The sequence below is a fragment of the Polypterus senegalus genome, chromosome 1, assembly GCF_016835505.1.
Source record: "Polypterus senegalus isolate Bchr_013 chromosome 1, ASM1683550v1, whole genome shotgun sequence".
In the NCBI taxonomy this organism is placed as follows: Eukaryota; Metazoa; Chordata; class Cladistia; order Polypteriformes; family Polypteridae; genus Polypterus; species Polypterus senegalus.
This window is the reverse complement of record NC_053154.1, coordinates 312299111-312322626: the sequence shown is the minus strand read 5'-3', so window position 1 is coordinate 312322626 and position 23516 is coordinate 312299111. Positions and strand designations below refer to the sequence as shown.

At 41.8% G+C, this 23516-nt stretch overlaps 1 protein-coding gene and 1 long non-coding RNA gene across 4 annotated transcripts in view; one reads left to right on the top strand and one right to left on the bottom strand.

Moving 5' to 3' along the window:
* Window positions 1-23516, top strand: part of LOC120515200 (V-set domain-containing T-cell activation inhibitor 1-like) — a 62265-nt gene that overhangs the window by 18404 nt on the left and 20345 nt on the right. For 2 of the 3 annotated variants that reach the window (XM_039735957.1, XM_039735973.1), the window contains exon 2: window positions 19959-20015. In XM_039735957.1, coding sequence (XP_039591891.1) covers window positions 19961-20015 — 55 coding nt within the window. In that variant the 5' untranslated portion in view covers window positions 19959-19960. Of the gene's footprint in view, window positions 1-19955; window positions 20016-23516 lie in introns of all 3 variants that reach the window. The other variant, XM_039735964.1, reaches the window with a different exon arrangement.
* LOC120515212 lies at window positions 9286-18687 on the bottom strand. Its single transcript, XR_005630619.1, has 3 exons — window positions 18647-18687; window positions 10495-11030; window positions 9286-9646 (listed from the first exon to the last, which is right to left on the bottom strand). It is a non-coding gene; the product is annotated as an uncharacterized LOC120515212 (long non-coding RNA).

The window sequence follows — 23516 nt, the reverse complement described above, 5'->3', positions numbered from 1 at the left end:
TAATGAACATTTTTGGAAGAGGTTTTGTGACTTATGTGCTCAGGGACTCGTAATGACACACTCCGTCTTTTGAATTTGACGTATGGGTAATTTCTTTTCAGTCTTTTGATAATAGACTGTGACTTTATTTGCATAACTAAGATGGCTGAATTAGGGGTTGAGTTTAGTTAATTTAACACTTGACTTTCTGTGCTGTCTTTTCTGATCATCCTTGTGTAGGGGAAACTGGGGAAAAAATCTTCAGAAGACAAAGTTAAAGAATGTTCTAAACATTTTGATAAGTTAAATGACTGCTAGAAGTATTTGAATTCTTATGTATAAGGACTGGCAGGGCTGTCCACACCAGACATTAATACAGAAACACCATTGCTGAAGGTGGATGAAGATCAGTGAAAAGTCAAAGAACGAGTACACGACTACAAATGAATCTGCTTAAAGTTATCGGGAGAAAAAAATATATATCTTAAAGCTCCAACACAGGCCGATATCCACTTCCACAGATCCTGGTGGTTCATTTCAAATGCAGTTCTGAGTCCTTGTGCTTTTTGTGAATTTACTGTGCTTAGCGATTTACTTTATTTTTGACATTTCACTATTTCACATTGGAATTGTTGAGTGCATTGGATTTTTTTATTGCTTTGGACAAATCCTGTTACCTTTGTGCTCCACAGAGCTTTATTGTTATTTAAGAACATTTCTTCATGAATAATACATCTTTTAATTTTTTAAAGATTCTGTGTTTAGCCAGGGATTTTGATTGGATTTCCCCCTCTAATGAATATTTTTTAGAAGTGCTTTTCCGACTTATGTCCTCAGCGTCTCCTAAATGGCACATCTCTGTCTTTTGAATTTGGATTTGACTTTTGAGTAATTTGTTTTCTTTTCAATCTTTCAGTTATTGACTGTGGCTTTATTTGCATAATTAAGACGGTTGAATTACGGATTGTGGTTTAGATAATTTAGCACTTGACTTTCCTGCTTGATTAGGGGAAACTGGGGGAAAAGACTTCAGAAGACAAAGTTAAAGAACGTTCTAAACATTTTGATAAGTGAAATGACTCCTGCAAGTTTGTGAATTCTTGTGTATAAGGAGTGGCAGGGCTGTCCATACCAGACATTAATACAGAAACACCACTGCTGAAGGTGGATGAAGATCAGTGAAAAGTCAAAGAACAAGTACACGACTACAAATGAATCTGCTTAAAGTTATCGGGAGAAAAAATATATATCTTAAAGCTCTAACACAGGCCGATATGCACTTCCCAGTGGACAGTCGAGATGTCTGTGTTTGTCATTTCACTGAGATATCCCTTTGGTAACCAAATCCAAGACGGCTAATAAATACTAGAAATGTCAGGCAGGTCTCCTGACAACAATGGGAAAAGCAAACTTGGATGACTTTGGCATTGTTGGATGTGACATACGGGGCAAAGAGCCAGAGGATAACATCCTGGTGAAGTCATTGGAAAAATTAGGAGAGGAGCGCCTCAAGGAAGGCCAGGCCTCCAGCACTTGACTTTAAGGTCCTGAGGGAACAAGTGAGGCCCGGTTGGGCCAATTTCTTAACTCGGCTGCTGTGAGCAAAGTAGACATTTTAAGAATATTCAAGGGCTCTTTGTTATTGGTGAAGGTTCAGCCAAGAGCTCATTGCGCTTAAGTATTGGTGGTGTGTGGGCTCAGAAGCACAATATCGTCACTTCAGTGTCAACCTGAGGACAAGTCACTGCAGCCACCAAACCTGGGATGGGGTGCACTTTGGAAAGATGCCATATCGAATCTGAAGGTCTCCAGGGCCATCTGCAACATGCAAATGCTGGGATGAAATGTAAAGTGTGCTTAAACGGATATATAAATACACAAAATAACTCCTCAGGGTCATCCGCAGCTCGGCCCACCCTGAACAAGTCACTTCATCTGCAATGTTAAAATGTGACAAATGTTTAGAAATCAATTCTGCCTTTTTGTCGGGACCTGTGAAGTGTCTTTGCAAAATGCTCGCTCGTGAAAGTATGATAAACAGTACTGTGAAAAAGTATTTGCCCCCTTCCAGATATCCTCTTTTTTTTGGGATTATTGCCGCAATGAAAGGTCTTCAGATCTTCAGGGGCCTCATGTATAAACGGTGAGTACGCACAGAAATTTTGCATAAGAACGTTTTCACGTTCAAATCATGATGTATAAAACCTGAACTTGGTGTAAAGCCACACACATTTCCACGGTACCTCATACCCTGTCATACGCAAGTTCTGCGCTCGGTTTTGCAGACTGGCGGCACCCAGCGTCAAAGCAGTGCTATTGTTCCTGTGTGGTTATCCTTTCTTTCTTAGATCCACTTTCCTGACACGGCTTTATAAATACATTGAAAGTAACCGCATATTGTTTATTAGTGTAATGCATCTGATTGTAATTAACCAGTAACAATATAATTGTCCATGGAATGGCCAAACTATTCTAAATACCAATACTTGCTTTAGCGTTGTTACTCTCACTGCACCTTCTTCTTCTTCTTTCAGCTGCTCCTGTTAGAGGTTGCCACAGCGGATCATCTTTTTCCACATTACTCTCACTGCACCACTCTGAGAAGCTGATCGGAAAGAGAATTATCGGTATACAGCATCAAGCACACGCTGCCTCAGCCATGCTTCACATTTGAACTGCTTCTCATATGACAAACGCTTCAGAGCCTTTCCTGTACAGACCTCGCGATTCACAAACAGTTTCATCCCAAGAACTCTAAACGCACTCCATCAGTCCATCAACTGCTCCAAATAGAACTGTCTGGACTTACAAGTACAATCACCTCATTGTAAACTTGCACTACAGTTATAATATTACACAACCTGAGCCACTTTATAACGCGCGTATTTACATATGATGATGATATCATTTTTAAGATGAAATGCAGCAAAATATGTTGATTATATTATACAGATAAAACTTTAACTTCATTTAAATAATCTGTATTGTTAATAATTAAACATGTGAGGACACTGTGCCGCAGCGGTAGCAAATTCACGGATTGATCCTGCCTCGTGCTGTATTCTTGCTGGGCTGGCGCGACACTGAAAGGACAGACGGATAGAATAATTAAACATGTACAAAAAAGATATTTCAATGTTCCTTAAAAGTTTTGAAAAATCGTCGTTCTAAGCTTACAGATGGCTTGACGTCTATTACAGAGCTGATTGTGTGGCGATTGGGTACATGGAGAAAGAAAAGTAAGGACAAGAATTGGAGGTTAGTACATTTGAAAGAGACAGTACTGCTGCAATAATTTCATCGAAGGTCGCGCACAATCACTGCACCACCGTGTTCCCATCTTTAACAACATGCTTTAACTTCTTTCATCATGAAAAAGATATCAAGTATACATCTCAGTATTTTAATTATTCAGAGAGTTGTAATATTATGAATATAATGGATTCTGTGTCCTGTCAGAGAAAGAGAAAGCGGGGAAGCACGTAGTGATTCACACACACAGAGCACATAGCAGATCAAATACAAAACAAAGCATTTAACGTGTTACTTTAGTTACGATGGGATTTGAGAAACTAGTTAATTAAACGATTTTAAGATGAAGTTTATGATGTTCTACTTTAATGACAAAATAAACTACGTGACTAAAGTGGAAATTTCGAGATTAAAGTTGACATTTCGTGCTCTTTTCCCACTGTGTGCCTATTTTTTTTTGTCTGTACCCTAATAAGCTTTCATATGACACTCAGACGGTGGGCTACGACTCGCTTTTCACGGCGACTTTAATATCTGACAACTTCTTTTTTTATCTTGGGCACTGTGTGACTTTGTGAACTTGAGCTTTCGAGTTTATCCGACACGCTATGTCACTCGATCAACTTCCTTTTTTTGTTTATATCACTGTTTAAACCAACAAATAGTGCGTTTTTCTTTGCCTCCACTTGGTATTCGCTGAAATTCTTCTATTTTCCCCCGTGCTTTTGCCATTGCCTTTTCACAGAAGGCTGAGCTTTAGGGCTATTTATATTGATTTGCATATTCAAAGAGGCGTAATTCTGGGAGGAGCTGGGGCAGGACAGCAAGCGCGTGCATGTGCGTTACTTTTCACACTGATCGGGATTTATGTAGCAGAAGAACGTGGAAGTTTGCGTACGCACAGATTCCTGCATCTGGATTTTTCTGTGCGTACGCACATTCCCACTTTCATGCTTACGCCATGTTATAGTGTGAGTTCTACACACGACGTTATGCATGAGGCCCCAGATCTTTAGACAAAATGAAATATTAAAGAAGGTAAATCACAGTACACATGGAACAACAATTATAAATTACTACTTCATATACTGTAAGAGACAGCCGGCAGCTGAGATAGAAGTGGAAGGATGGTGGAATGGCAGGCCTCTTTAGGGTTCTGGTGATGATTCAGGTACACCAGAATACATCACTCCCCACATCACTGCTATCCTTGTTCATAGCCTGGTCACTTCTCATCTGGATTTTTGCAATTCCCTTTTCTTTGGTCTTTCTTGCAAGTCTCTTTATAACCTGCCCGCCCCCTCATCATTACTAGAACCCCCTCTATTTACCATATCACTCCCATCTTGCAGCAGCTTCACTGGCTTCCGGTTTAGTACCCCATTGACTTCCAAATTCTCCTGTTAACTTTTAAGGCTCTCCACAACCTCACCCCTCCATATCTGTCTGACCTCCTCCATGTTACTATTCCCTCTTACACCCTCAGATCCTCTTCCTCCATCCACTTGACTGTCCTCTTCATCCGTCTCTCACCACCATTCAGTTGCTCTGCTCCCCAGCACTGGAACTCCCTACCATCTGAGCTTAGAAATATTGATTCATTCTCAGTTTTCAAATCTAAACTTGAGACTCATCTGTTTAAGACTGCTTTTTCTCTTTGACTACAATTGCTCTGTCCGATTGTAATTTTTGTATTTTTAGTTTTGTTTGTAATGTGTGTTTTATCTGTTGTTCGGTGTCCTTGAGTGTTTAGAAAGGCGCCTACAAATAAAGAAAATGTATTATCATTATTATTAAAACACTAGATGGCAGCTTCCCTGGTTTAGAGTGGTGCCCCAGATTCCCACAGGGCACCATGGGACTTGGAGTTCTGTATCTCAGCCCTGTTGGGTGCTGTGGAAGAAACATGGGGCATAAGGTTTCTGCCTGACCTGGAAGTGCTGACAGATCACGTCAGCAGAAGCACTTCTGGTTGGACAATATAAAAGGACCAGACCGACCCCTCAGGGAGGAGCCAGAGTCTGGTGAAAGGTGGACAAAGCTTGCTGGGAAAAGCAGAGGAGAAAGAGACAGGGATAAATAATCATTGGATGCCATATTGCCATTTACTTGCGGTGCTGGGAAAAGCACTAAGAAGAGTTTACAGAAATAAACAAGCACTTTGTGCATTTAACTTGTGTCTGGTGTCTGTCATGTTGAGTTTGAGGTGCCCTCTAGTGTCCACAATACTTAAGAAATATTGGTGCCCTTTCCCAGGCAAGGCACAGAAATTGCTGAGACAGGCTTCACCTTCTCTGTGACGCAGCCCTGAATGAGTGGGTTAGAAAGATGGATGGATGGATGGATGGCTGTGTAAGTAGTAAAGTTACCCAACACCCATGTTTAGCTCATGTGAAAAGGTAATTGCCCCCTTAAGTCACTCACTCAAACAGCTAACCAAAGTTAATTGACTGAACAAAGCCAGTCCTGTTGATTGTAAAACTCCTCATATTCTGACCCACAAAAAAAAACAAAAAAAAAAACACTAGGCCTCTGTCAGTGGAAAATCCAGAGCAGATGAGGGAAACAAAAATGGTTGAATCTTATCGGACAGGAAAGGGGAGGGTGATAAAGTAACGTTCTGAGTCTCCAAACAATTACATTAGCGGCCATTATCACTAAATCAAAAACACCTGGAACAGAGGGGAACAAGACCAGGAAAGTTTGGCCTGTCAAAATGTCCCAAAGGACACAGTGGCAACTCACTCAGTAAGTCCCCAAGCATTCCAGAAGGATGTGTGAAGAAATGCAGATCTTTGTAGCTGCAGATAAGTGTTCAAGATTCCATGACATTACATCAACAACTCCCATCACGTCAACTGAAATGGTGATTCCACTTCTCAGCATCAGTATTGCCTTTCTTACCTGAAGACCGAGTGAGGAGACAACTGAGGAAGGAACACAAAGGGGAAGTGACAGGACCAGATGGAGTCTGTCCTCGTGTTCTTAACGTCAGTGCTGACCTACTTTGTGGGGTCCTCTGTCACCTGTTCAGTCTGTCACTAAGGCTTCTGAAAGGGCCACTGCTGTGGAAAATGTCCTGCATTGTTCCTGGTCCAAAGAAGGCACACACCTCTTCACCTAATGACTACACACCAGTGGCACTGACTGTACTTCTCACATCATGAAGACCTTTGAGAGGCTGGTCCTGAACTATACGAGTCCCAACTGGGCTCACTGCAGTTTGGCAATTGGACAATGATTGGAATGGAAGATGAAATTATCTGGAAAAGCTGATTCCCCTCTGGGGAGCAATACAGTTCTATCTATCTATCTATCTATTATATAGTGCCTTTCCTATCTATCTATCTATCTATCTATCTATCTATCTATCTATCTATTATATAGTGCCTTTCCTATCTATTTATCTATTATATAGTGCCTTTCCTATCTATCTATCTATCTATTATATAGTGCCTTTCCTATCTATCCATCTATCTATTATATAGTGCCTTTCCTATCTATCTATCTATCTATTATATAGTGCCTTTGCTATCTATCTATGATATAGTGCCTTTCCTATCTGCTGCCTTGCAGTTAGGACACCTGGGTTCGCTTCCCAGGTCCTCCCTGCATGGAGTTTGCATGTTCTCCCTGTGTCTGCGTGGGTTTCCTCCCACAGTCCAAAGACATGCAGGTTAGGTGCACTGGCAATCCTAAATTGTCCCTAGTGGGTGCTTGGTGTGTGTGTGTCTGCACCCTGCGGTGGGCTGGCGCCCTGCCTGGGGTTTGTTTCCTGCCTTGCAGCCTGTGTTGGCAGGGATTGGCTCCAGCAGACCCCTGTGACCCTGTGTTAGAATATAGCGGGTTGGATAATGGATGGATGGACATCTGTCAGACTGAACCACAGCATATCAAATTCATGGTTCAAACCCTGTATGATGTCCTACCCAGCCCAGCAAATCTCTACACTGGAAAGGGCTCACCGGAGCACATCTTCAGTAGCTGCACAGTAGACCTCAGTGAGGACCCACATCATCCTTGGTTGAATCTTTAAACCGAGACTCATCACTGCCATTAAAAATGAAGTCTGATTTATCTAATCAGACTCAGCAATGGACATTCTCTCCATCCAGAGCTCATTCATGCCTTAGACCGAGAGCCATCCATGAGCGTGAAATGAACCAAATGGATTTGAGAAGATTTAAATAAATGAACTGAAGGCCAAGAGCTGCCCTAGAATGGACATCTTGCACCGGAGCCAAGTGACCCGTGGAGGTAAATAAAGGCTTATGACACAGCTTAGGTTTGTGACCAGCAAACATGAGTGAGTCACAGAAGGCCTTTAGCTCCTCAATGTCATGAACAAGCCTGGAAATTTAAAAATAGAGAAGTGTCTGAGACCACAGAAGCTGAAAGAGCTTCATTTTATTAAATGAGCTGGGCTTGTAGGGAAGCTCGTCATTTCTCACTCCTTTGTTACTTTGATGTGCACTCTTGTTGGCTTTGTAAAAAAAGTGATAGGGGTAGGGACGCGTTGACTTATGGATTGATACGTAACTGTGGGAAAATAGTTTCATATTTTTGACTTCACTGAAACAATTTATCTGTCAAGCTTATTGTATGGAGTACAATGACTTAATTTGGGAACAATTGCTACGGTTTCCTCCCACAGTCCAAAGACATGCAAGTTAGGTGCATTGGCGGTCCTAAATTGTCCCTACTGTTTGCTTGATGTGTGGGTGTGTATGTGCCCTGCGGTGGGCTGGCGCCCTGCCTGGGGTTTGTTTCCTGCCTTGTGCCCTGTGTTGGCTGGGATTGGCCCCAGTATACCCACATGACCCTGTAGTTAGGATAATGGGTTGAATAATGGGTGGATGGTACTCCACATAACGGCCTTCATCAGTTATTTTTGTGAATGTTAGCTGGCCATGTCTACCAGAGGGTTACAAAGGAAAACTGAAAAGATCAAAGCCGTTTATGAGAGTGATATCTGGTACAGGCACATCCATTTTGTAGGGAGATAGGGCGGCAGTGCTGATCTTACAAAGAATGCTGCTTATCAGTAAAATTAAATATCTACATTTCTGACTTTAGAGCATCCCAAGGGACATATTGTACCTTTTCTCCTCCCCAAATGTCACATAAGAGAATAAACTAAATCCTCCAAATTAGTTTGTGTGTTACAGGGATGTCCTTTGTGCTTCTGCACCTTCCATGTGCACTCTGAAAGCTGATGAGGTGGAATCCATTGCCTTGCCTGTAGTATTGCCATGACAGGCACTGTGGCATCATTAAAATGGGGGTGAAGTCAGGTTGGTTTGCTAGAAATTCACATGAAGTTCTGTACAAAGGGATATACAGGCCAGAGATTTCTGTCAAGCCTGAAGTTAATGACCTACTTGGTATCATTCGCTTCTGGTCAAAGGTTGTCTTAAGGTTTTCACCAATCCTGTCTTCTGGTACTGTGACCAAATAACTCCATCTTTGCCTTGTCTGTTCCAGAAGTCCTGGTCTTTGTTTAGGTGTTTTTGAGTAAACCACAGTCCTGTCCAAATCTTCTTTCTGTTTCCATTTGGCACACCTCTATGTAGATCTCATTTGTGCAGCCTCTTTGTAATGACATCCACAGTGTTAAGAGCTACCTGGACATCCTGTGATGAAATCCTGGGAGTTTTAGGGACTTCTTTCACCAATTTGTGTTCTGCTCTCTCTGCTCTTTATTGATATATTTTATCTATTGATATACTGTATTTTATAACAAATGGCTTCACAGTCAAACTAGGAAAAAAACACCAAAATGTAAAAAAAAAGGATAAAACCTAAATGGTTTTAAGGGCTTGGAGGCAGAAGGGGCAGGTTCAGGTGGCTAAAAAGGACAAGTGACATCACTGGTGTTATGTCCTTTCTAAACTAGGAAGAAGATAAGAGTTCTTAAGTAATAGCACCATCCTCTGGTTTGGAGTGCAATTTCAGACAGTCAAGCCCTGTGGTTGCCATTTATGTGAACGTCCGAGATTCGATCCCTGTAAGGGGTGGTAAGGTATGTACACCTGATGAGCACTATATAATAGATAGATAGATATGAAAGGCACTATATGATTGATTGATAGATAGATGTGAAAGGCACTATATAATAGATAATTAGATAAGAGGCACCAGATTAACTGATTTTCCACCTGTAGCACTGTTAAAAACCCTTAGCTATTAATTCTTCTTTATTCAGATGAACAGCGGACACTGTCAGAACTTTATTCCATTTCTCCAGGTTTATATTAGCTGCTTTCATGATAATTATAACCACAAGACATTATTACTACATTCATGTTTACTTTATATGGCTCCTTTGCTACAGAATATCCTGTAACATATTAGTGATAAAGGAATGATGAAGGATGCAGCTAATTCTCCTGCCCATTCTTCATCTATAGGTCTGCTGTAAATAGAAGTTCATGGGTTAGCAGATCCGATAGATAGATAGATAGATAGATAGATAGATAGATAGATAGATAGATAGATAGATAGATAGATAGATAGATAGATAGATAGATAGATAGATAGATAGATAGATAGATAGATAGATAGATGTGAAAGGCACAATATAATAGATAGATATACTCAACCGCCACTTTATCAGGTACACAGGTCAGACCCCATTTTTGCCTTATTTTGCTGTAATGTTTTGTGGCATCAACAAAGCATTTTTACTCAGAGACCTGATGCTTCTTTGATTGATATTTTTCCTTTTCCAGACCATTCTCTGAAAACTCTAGACATGGTTGTACATGTGAAAACTGAAGTAGATGAGCAGTTTTTGAAATGTGCCGACCAGCCCGTCTGGCGTCAACAACCATGGCTCATTCAAAGTCACTTCAGTCCCTTTTCTTCCCAGTTCTGATGCTCAGTTTGAACTTCAGCAGGTCGTCTTGACCAGGTCTACATGCCGAAATGCATTAAGTTGCTGCCATGGGATGGGCTGATTAGATATTTACCTTAACAAGATGTTGAACAGGTGTTCCTAATAAAGTGGCCGGTGAGTGTACACACACACACACACACACACACACACACTGTGTATAGGTAACATAGGAATACCATATTTTGAGGAATTTAATATTGAGTGAGATTAACATAAGTGAGTAATGACAACATGTCTCTGTTGAAAGAAAATCATCTGCTTGCTTTGTTTTAACAAATACATTTAAGTCAATATAATTAGTGAAAGTTAAGTAAAACTTAACAGCAAACATTATTATTTTAATGTAATTTAAATTCAATACATACAGTAAAGTGAACATCCCCAGCAGGTCATTTTTTAAGTGTGTCCCTCATGTGTCTGCCTCTGCCGTCCCGGAATGTCTTTGCGCTCCACTTTTCACTGTTCCTGGGCAGGCTGAGCTTCCCTGGAGCGGCTGGGTGGTTTGTTTTCAGATTTGCTGAAGTGAGCTGGTCGACTTCACTTGAGACAGAATGGCGGTTACTCTTTTTTTTTTTTTCTCCGTAGTCTGCCAGAAGTATAAATAAGGAAATAAGGACTCGTGACTGGCACGATGTCAGCGGAAATTCTTTGGCTGGGCAGCACTCAGCAGCCGCATGGCACTAATACGGAGATACCATCAGAAGGGTCACGTTGACATTAAGGTCTTTACACTGAAACTCCTCCATCTGTACCCTCCAATTACAAAAAGCAAGACATTGTGCCGCATTGACTCTTCCAGTTTGCATATTCAACAAAGAAACGTTATAGTGAGGAAGAGCTGAGCAGACACGGTAAGTGAAGCAGAAATAGCAGTCCGGGATGTCGGCGTGCAGGAGAACATCTGTGATATGAAAAACACAATAGATGGATAGATATGAAAGGCACTATATGATAGACAGATAGATAGATAGATAGATAGATAGATAGATAGATAGATAGATAGATAGATAGATAGATAGATAGATAGATATTTTATTTTTAAAACCAAACTTTATTGAATAAACACAGGAATAAATCAAAACAGTAAACCAAACTCAATCTTAAGTCTTGCATAAAACATGTACACACATTCCTAATGATGAATGTTCAGTTTCAAACCATTACATAAATAAATATATATATATTTATCTAATCCCTCCCATTATTTCCATCCTCCAATCCCACTTATTCTTAATTTATCAACCCAATTTATAAGTAAAAAAACCAAAGTCAGAGCACAAATTGCAAAATATTATTATCACAATTACAAGGTACATTATTCACACACCACAATGCCTTAAACTGTGCTAAATTATTTGAGGACTTACAGAAATTAAAATCCACTATTATCCTACTTTCACACAATTTTCTAAAAAAGGACAACAATATCTTCAATTCCACTCCCAGTAATCTTGTTTTTACGGGTCTTCCATATTGACAGTTTTGCTTGCCCGATAATAAAATTAATTAAGTTCATATTTTCTCTGGTGTGTTTAGTAATTCTCACCCCAAACACAAACACTGTGCCATTATACGGGACCCCCAGCCCTTCTACTATTCTTTCAATTTTACTAAAAAAGGTCTGGAGCCTCTCACAATACATAAAAGCATGAAAACACTTTCCCTCAGACCACAAAAAGGGCAGCAATCTGAGACCCCCGGACATATAATCGATAAGAAGGAGTTCACCGCTAGTATCCCATGTACCAACCTCCACTGCAGGTCTCCCACCCTACTGGCCAATGGCGGCTTGTACAACGACCTCCAGGCGGGGTTCAGTCCTTGAGGGGCTCCAAGCTTGTCTCTCCAAGGTGTGTCATGTCTTTGTGTCCTCAGCTGCTCCAGGTGGTTCACCTTCACGCATATCCTGTACAGCTGCTTCCCCGGTACTGTAGGTAGAGATAACGCCTCAAGAGAACTTAAGGCTAAAACATCGGTTTCTCCATCCCTCAGTTCAAACGCCGGAGACACAGTAAGTGTAGAAAAAGTTGTTTCGTCAGTTGGCTTCAGTCGTGATGTGAAAATTCTGTGCAGGAGTGTCATGGATTCCCTGTCCATTGATGATTGTACCTGCCACAGAAACTTCTCCATTAGGCGGACTGAGTGCACTCCTGTCTCCACTGCTACCACTTGTGCACTTTTCCAAGTGTAATTTTCCCAGTCAATTATGTCCTTTATTGTGGTTATTCCATGTATTATGAAATGATTAATAAAGTTTTCAGAAAGTCCTGTAGCAGTGCCAACAGCAGGATTGTAGAACAGCGGTTCATCAAGGACCCAAAAAGGGGAGAGGTCATCACAGTCCTTTTTTATTGATAGTAGTTGCCACGCTGCTAAAATGCTTTTATAAAACTCTGGCACATGTAAAGTCCTGATCTTATCTAAGTGGCACAGCAGTAAACTTTTCCCAAGTCCCATATGCCTGGCTTGTTTAAAGAAGAGTACGGCCAAGTTCATCCACTGGCTCTGCTCAACAGGGTACAGCAGTTTTGAATGGTCTAAAGGCGGAAAGCAGCAATCCTGCTGGTAATGTCAATAAGTCCTTGTCTGCCTTCATCCAATGGTAAGAATAGAACGCCTTCTGTATCCAATGGGTACCAGTCCAAAAGAAATCCATGATTGCCTCCTGTATCTGCTGAACAAGTAAAGGTGGAGGTTGCAGACAAATACACTTGTGCCACAGGCTGGAGGTCACCAGGTTATTAATGACCAGCATCCGTCCTCTATAGGATAACTGAGGGAGTATCCACTTCCACTTGGCAAGCCGAGCTGTAACCTTGTCCAACAGACCCTCCCAGTTCTTTTGGATGTAGTGGTCATCTCCGAGATGGACTCCCAGGTACAGGAAGCCTCCAGTTGTCCACTGCAGACCCTCTTCCAGTTGAGGAGGACTACATCCTGTCCAGTTCCCAACCAGCACTGCACTACTTTTGTTCAAATTCACTTTAGCTGAAGACGCTTTGCTGTAATTCCGCAGACAGTCCGTTAGTTTGTCCAAATCCTTCTGGCTTGTGATGACTACAGCGAGATCATCTGCATAAGCAGTGACTTTCACAGGGTCCATGTTGCAGTTGGGAATGGAGAGACCAGTCAGTACCTCCCTCAGGTGCACCAGAAAAGGCTCCAATGCCAGAGCATATACCATGCCGGACAAACAGCAGCCCTGTCTGACTCCCCTTCTGACACTGAAAGGCACGCACAAGCCACCATTGACCTTTACGATACCAGAAATGTCACTAAAAAGTAAGTGAATATATTTAATAAAAGATTCCCCAAACCCAAAAGGCTTCATGGAATTCCATAAAAATGAGTGACTGACCCTGTCAAAAGCTTTTTCCTGGTCAAGAAAAATAAGACCAGTCTGAAAACCAAACAGTTCTGCAGCAGCCAAAATGTCCCGAATTAAAAAAATGTTATTAAAGATGGACCTGCCAGCCACGCAGTAATTCTGATCAGGATGCACCACTCTCCCTAAAACTTGGACCATCCTGTTAGCTAAGGCTTTAGAGAGAACTTTATAATCTGCACATAAGAGAGACACTGGCCGCCAGTTCTTAATGAGACACAATTCTCCCTTCTTCGGCAGCAGCGTGATCACGGCTCTACGGCAGCTTTGAGGTAACAGACCAGTTTTAAAACTCCACCGGAACACTTCCAATAAGTCCAGGCCAATGACATCCCAGAACTCTTTATAAAACTCCACTGGTATGCCATCGATTCCCGGGACCTTTCCTGTTTTCAGCTGTCCCAGGGCTGTGGTGAGTTCTGCAAAGGTCACCTCACTATTTAGATCTGCCACATCTGCATTGGGAAGCTGTGGTAAGTCCTGCAAAAAGGCCTGTTGGTCTTCACTGCCACCATCACCATCTGCAGCAAACAGAAGTTCATAAAATTCGCGGACCACCTGCCTTATTTCACTGGGCTCTTGTGTCTCTCTGCCATCGGGTGTTCTTATGCAATGTAAGATTTTACTCTGCGAGTTTTTTTTCTCTAAACCAAAAAAGTATTGAGTTGGTGCATCCATCTCAGTCAGTCGTTGAAAGCGGGCCCTCACTAAAGCCCCCTGAGCTCTGGTCTCAAGCAGGTGGGACAACCCCAGTTTAGCAGAAGTCAGGCTCCCCTGAAGCTGCTCATTTGGACCCTTCTCTAGAAGCTGTTGAAATTCAGCTATTTTAATTTCTAAAGCTGCCATTTCTGACCGCAATACTCGGGTGACATTTCTGGTATACTCCTGACACAAGGCCCGGATGTGACTCTTCCCAACCTCCCACCACTGTTGTAAGCTGGTGAACTCCTTCTTCATAGCCTTCCAGCCTCCCCAGAAATGAACAAATAACTCTTTAAAGTTCTGATCTTTAAGGAGGAGTGTGTTAAAATGCCAGTATGGACTACGGGGTCTGTAAGTGTTACAAATAAGTGTACAACACACCAAACTGTGATCAGAGAATCCAGTAGGCACAATAGAGCACACCTTAAATAACCCTAACAGGTGTTTAAAACTGTAAAAATGATCGAGTCTCGCCATTGAGATCGTGTTGATACTCGTCCTCCCCCATGTGTATTTCCGACAGGCCCCATGTTAAGCCCTCCATACATCTTCCAGCCCAAAGTCCATGATTATTTTACCCAAAGCTCGTGCTGAGCGAGGGTGCGGTTCCAGTCCATTATTTCTGTCCATTCTGGCATCAAGTGTACAATTAAAATCCCCTCCTAACACCACCACTTCCTCAGGGTCACACTTGGATAAAAGATCTTCTTACTTGTTCAAAAAGTGGAGCCTCTCCTCACCCTCATTCGGGGCGTACACATTAATGAAAGTGACGACACTGCCTTGAAGTTTCACCGTCACTTTCAGGAGTCTCCCTTTCACTAGCTCATCAATAGTGCAGACTTCTACTTGAAGCCCTCCAAGAAATAAAACGGCCACTCCAGCACTAACATTTGTCCCATTACTAAAAAAAAATGTCCCCCTTCCAATCCCTGCTCCACTCCCACTGATTTTGCTCATCAATGTGGGTTTCTTGTAGAAAGGTGACATTCAAGTCTTTTTGTCTGATAAAATCAAAAAGTGCGACCCTCTTATCTAGACTTCTCCCCCCGTTAATATTTAGGGTTCCTATGCGTACAAATGCCATGGTAACAGAATATATATATGAACACACAATGAAACACAGGGACCACCACAAAGACTGTGGAGTAGATTTAACAGGGGGCTTAGCCATTAGGTGGTGTTTAGATTGGACTGTTTTCTCAGTTTACTTGTTAAATTCTTTAGCCTCACGAGATCTTTAATGTCAATCATTGCGGAGGCTGCTTTGTCTCGCCGCAACCCGAGGACAGACGATATAAAGAGGTCAATATCTGGGAAAGATTCGGCCATGTCCACCCCCTTTTTTCCGGCGGCATTCACCAAAAACTCTTTTACACTTTGAGCGCTGTAACCCCCTGGCTTTTAACTCTGGGGGCTCCGAGGCAGCAGACCCATCGGAGATATTGCCATCATCGTTCTCTTCCCCGACACTCCCCGCATTTGAGACGTTATCGGCCGTCTCCGCGAAGACGGGAAAATCCTCCTGACAAGGACCATAGGCGGGATCCTCTCCAACGACCCCCGAGCCCTGACTTAAAACAATTTTCTTTCGTGCCCGATCTTCTCTTTCTCCTTGCCTTTTTGAGCAGGACGTTTAAATTCACTTTTTTCCTCTGTCTCGTTGCTGCCTCCCTCGTCCATATCAATGTCTCCCCACACACTTTCTGCTGCAGCCGCTGTTTGATCTACCGTCTCACTACCACCTTCATTCGGCTCATCTCTGGGAGGCACTTGATTCTCCTGCCCTTCAGCTCTAGTAGCATTTTATTCTTATCACCCTGCCCTGCGCCTCTGCGCCATCAGCTACTACTGGACGACTTTCCACTTCCTGCCCCTCTTTTTCTGTAACTGCATAGCCAGTTTTCGTGTTCCCTTGTTGTCTCTCAGGACACTGTTTAATTAAATGGGCTTCACTCCCGCACCCAAAACATTTCATTTCGTTAGAAGTGACGAAAATCACATAATCAAAGCCGTCCACTCTAAACTTCATCGCCACATTTAATTCATCATCTATTCTATTTAAAAACATATAAACATGTCTCCGAAATGACAAAAGACATGTTTTAAAACCGGCGACTTACAGCCCAAAGAAATATACCAAATTTTCGATACCAAGCGCCCATGCCTCTCCAACTCTTTTGCTATAGTTTCATTCTTGAGAAAGGGCGGGACATTTGAAATTGTTACTCGACGGGACGGCTAAATGGGAAACCTGTACAAAGGAGCCATTAATAACAACCCCCTTCTCAACCACTGTGGGAACTAAATCCACAGAGCTCAAAAAAACCACGATAGACCCGCTCATTTGTGAAGCTGACATGATATTTTCACATCCGACCACTTTGCCTATCGCCAAAACCCCCGCCTCCAAAGGGACAAACTCCTCCGATATAAGTTTACTCCCATGGCGGCGGCTTAGGGCTCATTTATACTTCACGCTCAGAACGCGTACGCGTCCGCATCATGGCTGCCACGCGTTCCCAGTGTTCATTTCACGCGTCCCCTGAGCAGGTCCTCAGAAATTAACGTGACGCGTGCGCGAGTTGCAGTACCAGCAAAAAGTCGGGGGCCGCAGTGTGCTTAAAGTCGGAACGTGACGTCAGAGTCTCTGTTTACTATCTACATGTGACAGCAAGCCTCTATGGAGATCCTTCGGGGATCGACGTGCGTGCTTCACTGTTTGATGAATGGTTCGATGTGGTGAAGCAAAATGCCGACATACAGATGCATTCGTGGTGCTTTTATATTCAAGCGTCGCATATTTCCGATCGTAATGACACGATACATTTTAAAAGTCTCACATACCATCTTTTGTGCCGTCTATTTTTTAATTTTTTTACTTTACCTGCTGTCAGGTACAAGAAGCTCGTAGCGATGAAAAACTGGGATAGCGTTCTGACGGTCTGCTTTAATAATAAAGTAAACTGCGAGGTTAAAGTGGACATTTCGAGATTAAAGCCGAAATTTCCACTTTAATCACAAAATACACGTTTTCACCGTGCATTTTATTTTTTTCTCAGTGGCTCAAATACAGCGTTATACATTATGTTGCCGATTTGAAGTTGCAAAAAAAAAAAAAAAATAGACGGCACGGAGACTTTTAAAATGTATCGTGTCATTACGATCGGGAATATGCGACGCTTGAATATAAAAGCACCACGAATGCATTTGTATGTCGGCATTTTGCTTCACCACATCGAAGAATCCATCCCGTAGGATCAGCATAGAGGCTTTCTGTCACATGTAGATAGTTCCCGAATGTAATGACACGATACATTTTAAAAGTCTCACATACCATCTTTTGTGTCGTCTTTTTTAATTTTTTTATTTTTGCAACTTAACAACAGCAACATAATGTATAGCGTTATATTTGAACCACTGAGAAAAAAATAAAGGACACTGTGAAAACATGTATTTTTGTGATTAAAGAGGAAATTTCGGCTTTAATCTCGAATTGTCCACTTTAACCTCGTAGTTTACTTTATCATTAAAGCAGACCGTCGTAAACGTCATCCCAGTTTTTAATCGCTACGAGCTTCTTGGACCTGACAGCTGCGGCAAGCAGCAAAAGATCACCACACAGAACAAATTAAATGTATGATATTCCAACTCTCTGCACATTTAGAATCTTTAGATTTATACTTGATATCACTTTCATGATGAAATGCATTAAAGTGTGTATGTTACATTGTACATATAATTTCAGTTAAATAATGAATACTGTTAATAATTACACACATGGGGGTGACACGGTGGCGGAGCAATAGCACTGCTGTCTCGCAGGGAGTTACGTTGCTGGTATTTCCTGCTTGTATTCCACACTGTGCTCCAGTTTCCTTCCAAAGATAAGCAGATTTGGGGATTTGGTGCCGCTAAAATGACGCTAGTGTATGTGTGTGCTTGTATTCACCTTGCGATGAGCGGAGACCTCGTCCAGGGATTGTTTCTCATTCGTGCCCAATGCTTGTTGGAATGGACACATCCCTGGATTGATGGATTTAATCAATAAACATCCTTTTCACAGATATTGCGGTAAGGTGTCATCGTAATTTAATGGGTGTTCTAGGCAATTCACAACACAGAGAAGCCAAACATGTTCTCACCGTGATAATATCTCACACTGCCACCTGGTGGACTCCTCCAGATTTACGTAAAGTACGCGTGCAAGTATAAACACTACAATGCTTGCGTAACAGGAGCGTCCACTGCAGCATGCGTCGCGTCGCGTGAAGTATAAATGAGCCCTTAGACGCTCAAGATTCGTAGCCATTGCGGCTGCCATGGCCTAAGCCATTCAGTACAAAAAACAAGTTTATCTGTTTACACAAAAGAAAAGATAGAAATAAGAAAGTAGAAAATCAGAAGAAAAAAAAAATCACCACACTCACCTCACAGCGTCCACCACCAGTTCCACTCGCTCACACTCGAGATAACCACCCAGCATGCATAGCGACAGCAAAACAGGAAGGAGATAGATAGATAGATAGATATATCGATAGATCGATAGATCTCCATATTCTAACTAGATAAGAGACACCAGATTAACTGATTTTCCACCTGTAGCACCGTTAAAAACCCTTAGCTATTAATTCTTCTTTATTCAAATGAACAGCGGACACTGTCAGAACTTTATTCCATTTCTCCAGGTTGGTATTAGCTGCTTTCATGATAATTATTACCACAAGACATTACTACATTCATGTTTCCTTTATATGGCTCCTTTCCCACAGAATATCCTGTAACATATTAGTGATAAAGGAATGATGAAGGACGCAGCTAATTCTCCTGCCCATTCTTCATCTATAGGTCTGCTGTAAATAGAAGTTCATGGGTTAGCAGATCCTACAAAAAAACATTGGGTGCAAAGCAGGCAGGAACTCCTGTCATGATGCCAGTCCATCGATGGGCACTCTCACGCACACACAGAGCTGCAGTGGGTCCAACCCTGAAGTAACCTTCAATCATTTTAATCCTGAGAATAACCAGCCAGAGAGATGGGGCCCCAGTGCAAGCTCAGCCTGTAAGATCTATGAGGCAGATGGGCTAATCGCTGTGCCACCATTCTCTCTCAGCCCAGAATTACATGTCATGATTAAGAAACACCAACAGGACTTTTTTAAAGCAAGTCAGAAACACATCAGAATTAGAACAAGTCTGATGATATGAGCTCCCGGCTGGTCTACTGCTCAGGACACGTCCAATTCTGAGAAGATGACCAGCAACATCTCGTGTGCAACTTAGCGTGTTGACCACACAAGGTCTACAGAGGTCTGGGTGCCAGTGAGCATGCAGGGGGTATCACTCATCTTCATTTTTTGTCCCTTTCTTCACCCTGGTTCCAAAGAGACGACGATGATGGCAGGTCTCATGTCTGTACTGATTTATTTCACTCACTGGATGAGCTCCATGTTAAGTACAGGTTGGCCATTTCTTCTGTAAGGTAGTATTTATTGAATCCAGGGCTTCGTTCAGTCCATGTGGTCATTTTCTAACCTTGCTGCCTAGACCAATATGACTAATTGTGTGATGAATCAATCCAGGTGAGGGGGTCTTTGTGGAAAACTCACTTGGCTGTGGGCTGGATGCCTCGGCTCTCATGATGTCCACCTTAAATACTTGTCCATGTGCTGGGGAGATCAGGAAAATGACTCTCAAATTTGTAGACTAATCACATTCTTTATTTCTTTTTTTTTCCAGTAGAGATGAAGGCCTCGTACACTCTCTGTCTGGTGGTCCAGATTCTGCACTTCATTCCATGTAAGTCTCATTTTCAAGCTGTAAAGCTGCCGTGTAAAGTCTGGGTGGCATGGTGGTGCAGCGGTTACTACTGCTATATCATCGACCTTCTGTCCTGATTTTAAATGCACCGCCCAGTCAATGCCCCCACGGTTTTGATGTTCTCCCTGTCTCCAGATGGGTTTTCCACCCACATCACAAAGAAGTGTGTGTTAGATAAATCGCTGATTCTGAATGTGAGTTTATGCCTACTGAATGTCTCCCTGTCATGGACTGGCATTGTGTCCAGTATTGTTTCCTACCTTGTGCCCAATGCAGCCTGGATGGGAAGCCCACCACTCACCCCAGCACTAAATTTGAACTAAGCAGGTTGGTTAGGTTACACTTTTATTATATGAGGGGGAAATTTGTTTCCAGCTAGAAAGTAAAACATGTAAAACATTATTAGACGTGTATATGAAAATAAGCTTAGAATATACAGTATGCCAACCATTGTGTCAATCATACAAACACCCAGAAGAGTTGTACAGATAACAACAATAAATTTGAACTGTACATCATAATAATTTGGAATGAATCAAACCTTAACATGAAACCCAAATGGGTCTTTTTTGTATTTGTGTATTCTGCGCTGTGTCTCCACCTAGTGGGTAAAGTTCTGAACTGCTCCATTATGGCAATTCCACGACTGTGATTCCAAGTGGATCACTGCAGCTGTCAGGATTCACGTCACACCCTAAAACTAATGAAGCTATTTGGAATGGATGTGTGAAGGATGTTGAGTGGATACTGAGGAGAGAAGGCACAATATAACACAACAAGGTCACAGATTCAGTTTCAATCCCTGCCCCTCGGTTAAAGTGTATCCCAGAGTGAGCCGATTCACCTTCAAGTCCTCACATTGCTAAAACTGTAAAAGTAAGTTGTACTTGTGAAGTGTCGTGGATTGCTGTAGAGTGTAGAAATGTTCTGCAGTACCTAGTTTAAAAAGTATCCACCCTTCTGAGCGTTTCCTAATTTATTGTTATACAATAGTGGGTGTAATTCTTTTTTTTTTTTTTAAATAAAATTGATCAAAAGAAATGTTGAAGTAAAAATAGATGTCTGCATAGTGGTCCAAATTAATTACAAATATAAGATAAAAATAATTGATCTCATAACTGTGGACCCCCTTCAAGTCAGTATTTAGCAGTCAGCAGCCATGACAGTCTTGAGTTTGTGTGCTAAAGGTCTTTCTCTCAATCACTTCTGTGTCTTTGTCAAACTGGTCAGCTCAGTCAGGTGTCATGGTGGCTGTGTCAAGTCCAGCCAAAAATTCTCTGCTGGAATTTGAACAGGACTCTGACTTGGCCACTCCAGGACATTCACACTGTTGTTTTGAAGCCATTCTTGAGGAACTTTGACTTTATTACTTGGGCTCATTGTTGTGTCCTCCCAAGGTGCAGGTTTCTTGAAGACCTCATCAGGTTTTCCTCCAGGATTTCCTTGTATTTTGCTACACTTATTTACCATTCAAATGCCTTCAAGGGCCTGCTGCAGAGAACTGATGCTGCCAGCATCTTGCTTCACGGTGAGGATTACATGATGATATTTAGCGTAACATGGTGTTTAGTTTGATGGGCTCAGTTCTGATCTTGTCAGTCTGTAGAACCTTCTTCTAGGTGACTTCAGAGTCACCCATGTGCCTTCGGCTGAGATATCCTCTCTGTTATCTCTCTGTCTATTAAGCTGTGACTGGTAAAGCTTCTGGGCACAGTTGTTGTCTGCAAAGTTAATTCAGTGTCACTCACTGTAACGTGTGACTCCTTCAGAGTTCTCAGAGGCCTCTTGATGCCTTCCTCACTCATTTTCATCAGATTCTGTAAACATTTTCCAGCTGTATAGATAGATGTGAAAGGCACTAGATAATAGATAGATAGATAGATAGATAGATAGATAGATAGATAGATAGATAGATAGATAGATAGATAGATAGATAGATAGATAGATAGATAGATAGATAGATAGATAGATAGATAGAACAGAAATTATTGGTCCCCAGAGGGGAATCAGCTTTGTCCAGATAATTTCATCTTCTGCTCCAATTGTTGTCCAATTGCCAAACTGCAGTGGGCCCAGGTGGTCTACCACAAGGGGACTTGTATAGTCCAGGATCAGCCTAGGGATAGTTCTTGCTTTGTGTCTACTGTTTTTCATACAAGTTACATGCACAACGTAGCCAGGAATCCGAAATTATGGCAAAAAGGAAGGAGAGTTTTATGTAACGTTACTCTGTACTCTGTACGATTCTCAGGAGATCACCTCATTCGCTGAGCTTTATGTTGCAGATATACAGAAACAACTGTAATTGATGTGTGAAGGACTTTGGGAGACGTATCAGGAAGAAAAGCACTATATAACACAACAAAGTCACAAGTTCAATCTCTGATTGAGCAACTTGACCTCTGAGTGCTCACATTATGATAAAAAGGAAATCCTGAACTCTACATGAGAAGTGACTTAGAGTGGCATTGACTTTGAGAAGATGCCATGTAAAGTGTGCAGCACTGAAGATTGGCAGCGTCACCTTCAACAGCACTTGGCTTTTACATTGTGGGTTCTGAACTTTTGCTTTTTGGATCACTTGGTTTTTGATTGACTTCTGGTTTTGTGCATTGTCTTTGAGTTTCGATTGTTGGATGTTGGACGAGTTTTGTTTACTTTGAGCTTTTGCCTTTTTAAGCACTTTTTTTTTATTTTCTCATATACAGTATGATGTAAAGTATAAGGAAAATATTGTAATTGTCCAAAAACTCCATTTCGAGATTTTGATGAATCTTGACATTTTAGACCTCCCTGAGTCCGAAAATACTATTTTTAGAATTATGTCTGTGTCTCTGTCTGTGTGTGTGTAAACACGATAACATGAGTACACTTTCACTTAGGTCAACCAAATGTTGCATATAAGTATTAGGTACTGTGATAATAATGCACAAAAGACATCATCAAGATTTGGGGCAGCCATCCGTATATTGTGTTTCCCGGCTACAAAAGTTTACGTTTTTGAAGCATGATGTGCATAGAACAGAGTCCACAATAGAAGTGACTATAGTAGCCCAAGATGGAGGCTTTAAAGGCATGTAGAGGAACTGATGTCATCAAAAGGGCCGGAACCAGAAGTGATGGCAGCAAAGGGGCCGGCTTTGGGAGTGATGTCTTCTTATGCACTGGAACGTTGCAGGATTTCCCGGGAAAGGTCTGTAGAGAACTGAGAAAGATAGTCAGCGCACTCTGCCGCCCCCTTGTCGGATGTTTTATTACACTTACTCAGACCCTTTAGCTGCCTCCTACTTGCACGTGTGTGACAGTACTAAACATAGATCTTTATCAACTTTTGGGCTATTTCTGTTAACTGGAAGTGGTACTTTACCTTTATTCATGCAGCTGCAGGGTCCAATTTATTTAATAATAATTATTCAATATATTATTACCGTATATGTTCCAATAAATGCTGAGTCTGTGATTGTCGCCGGTCTCTAATAA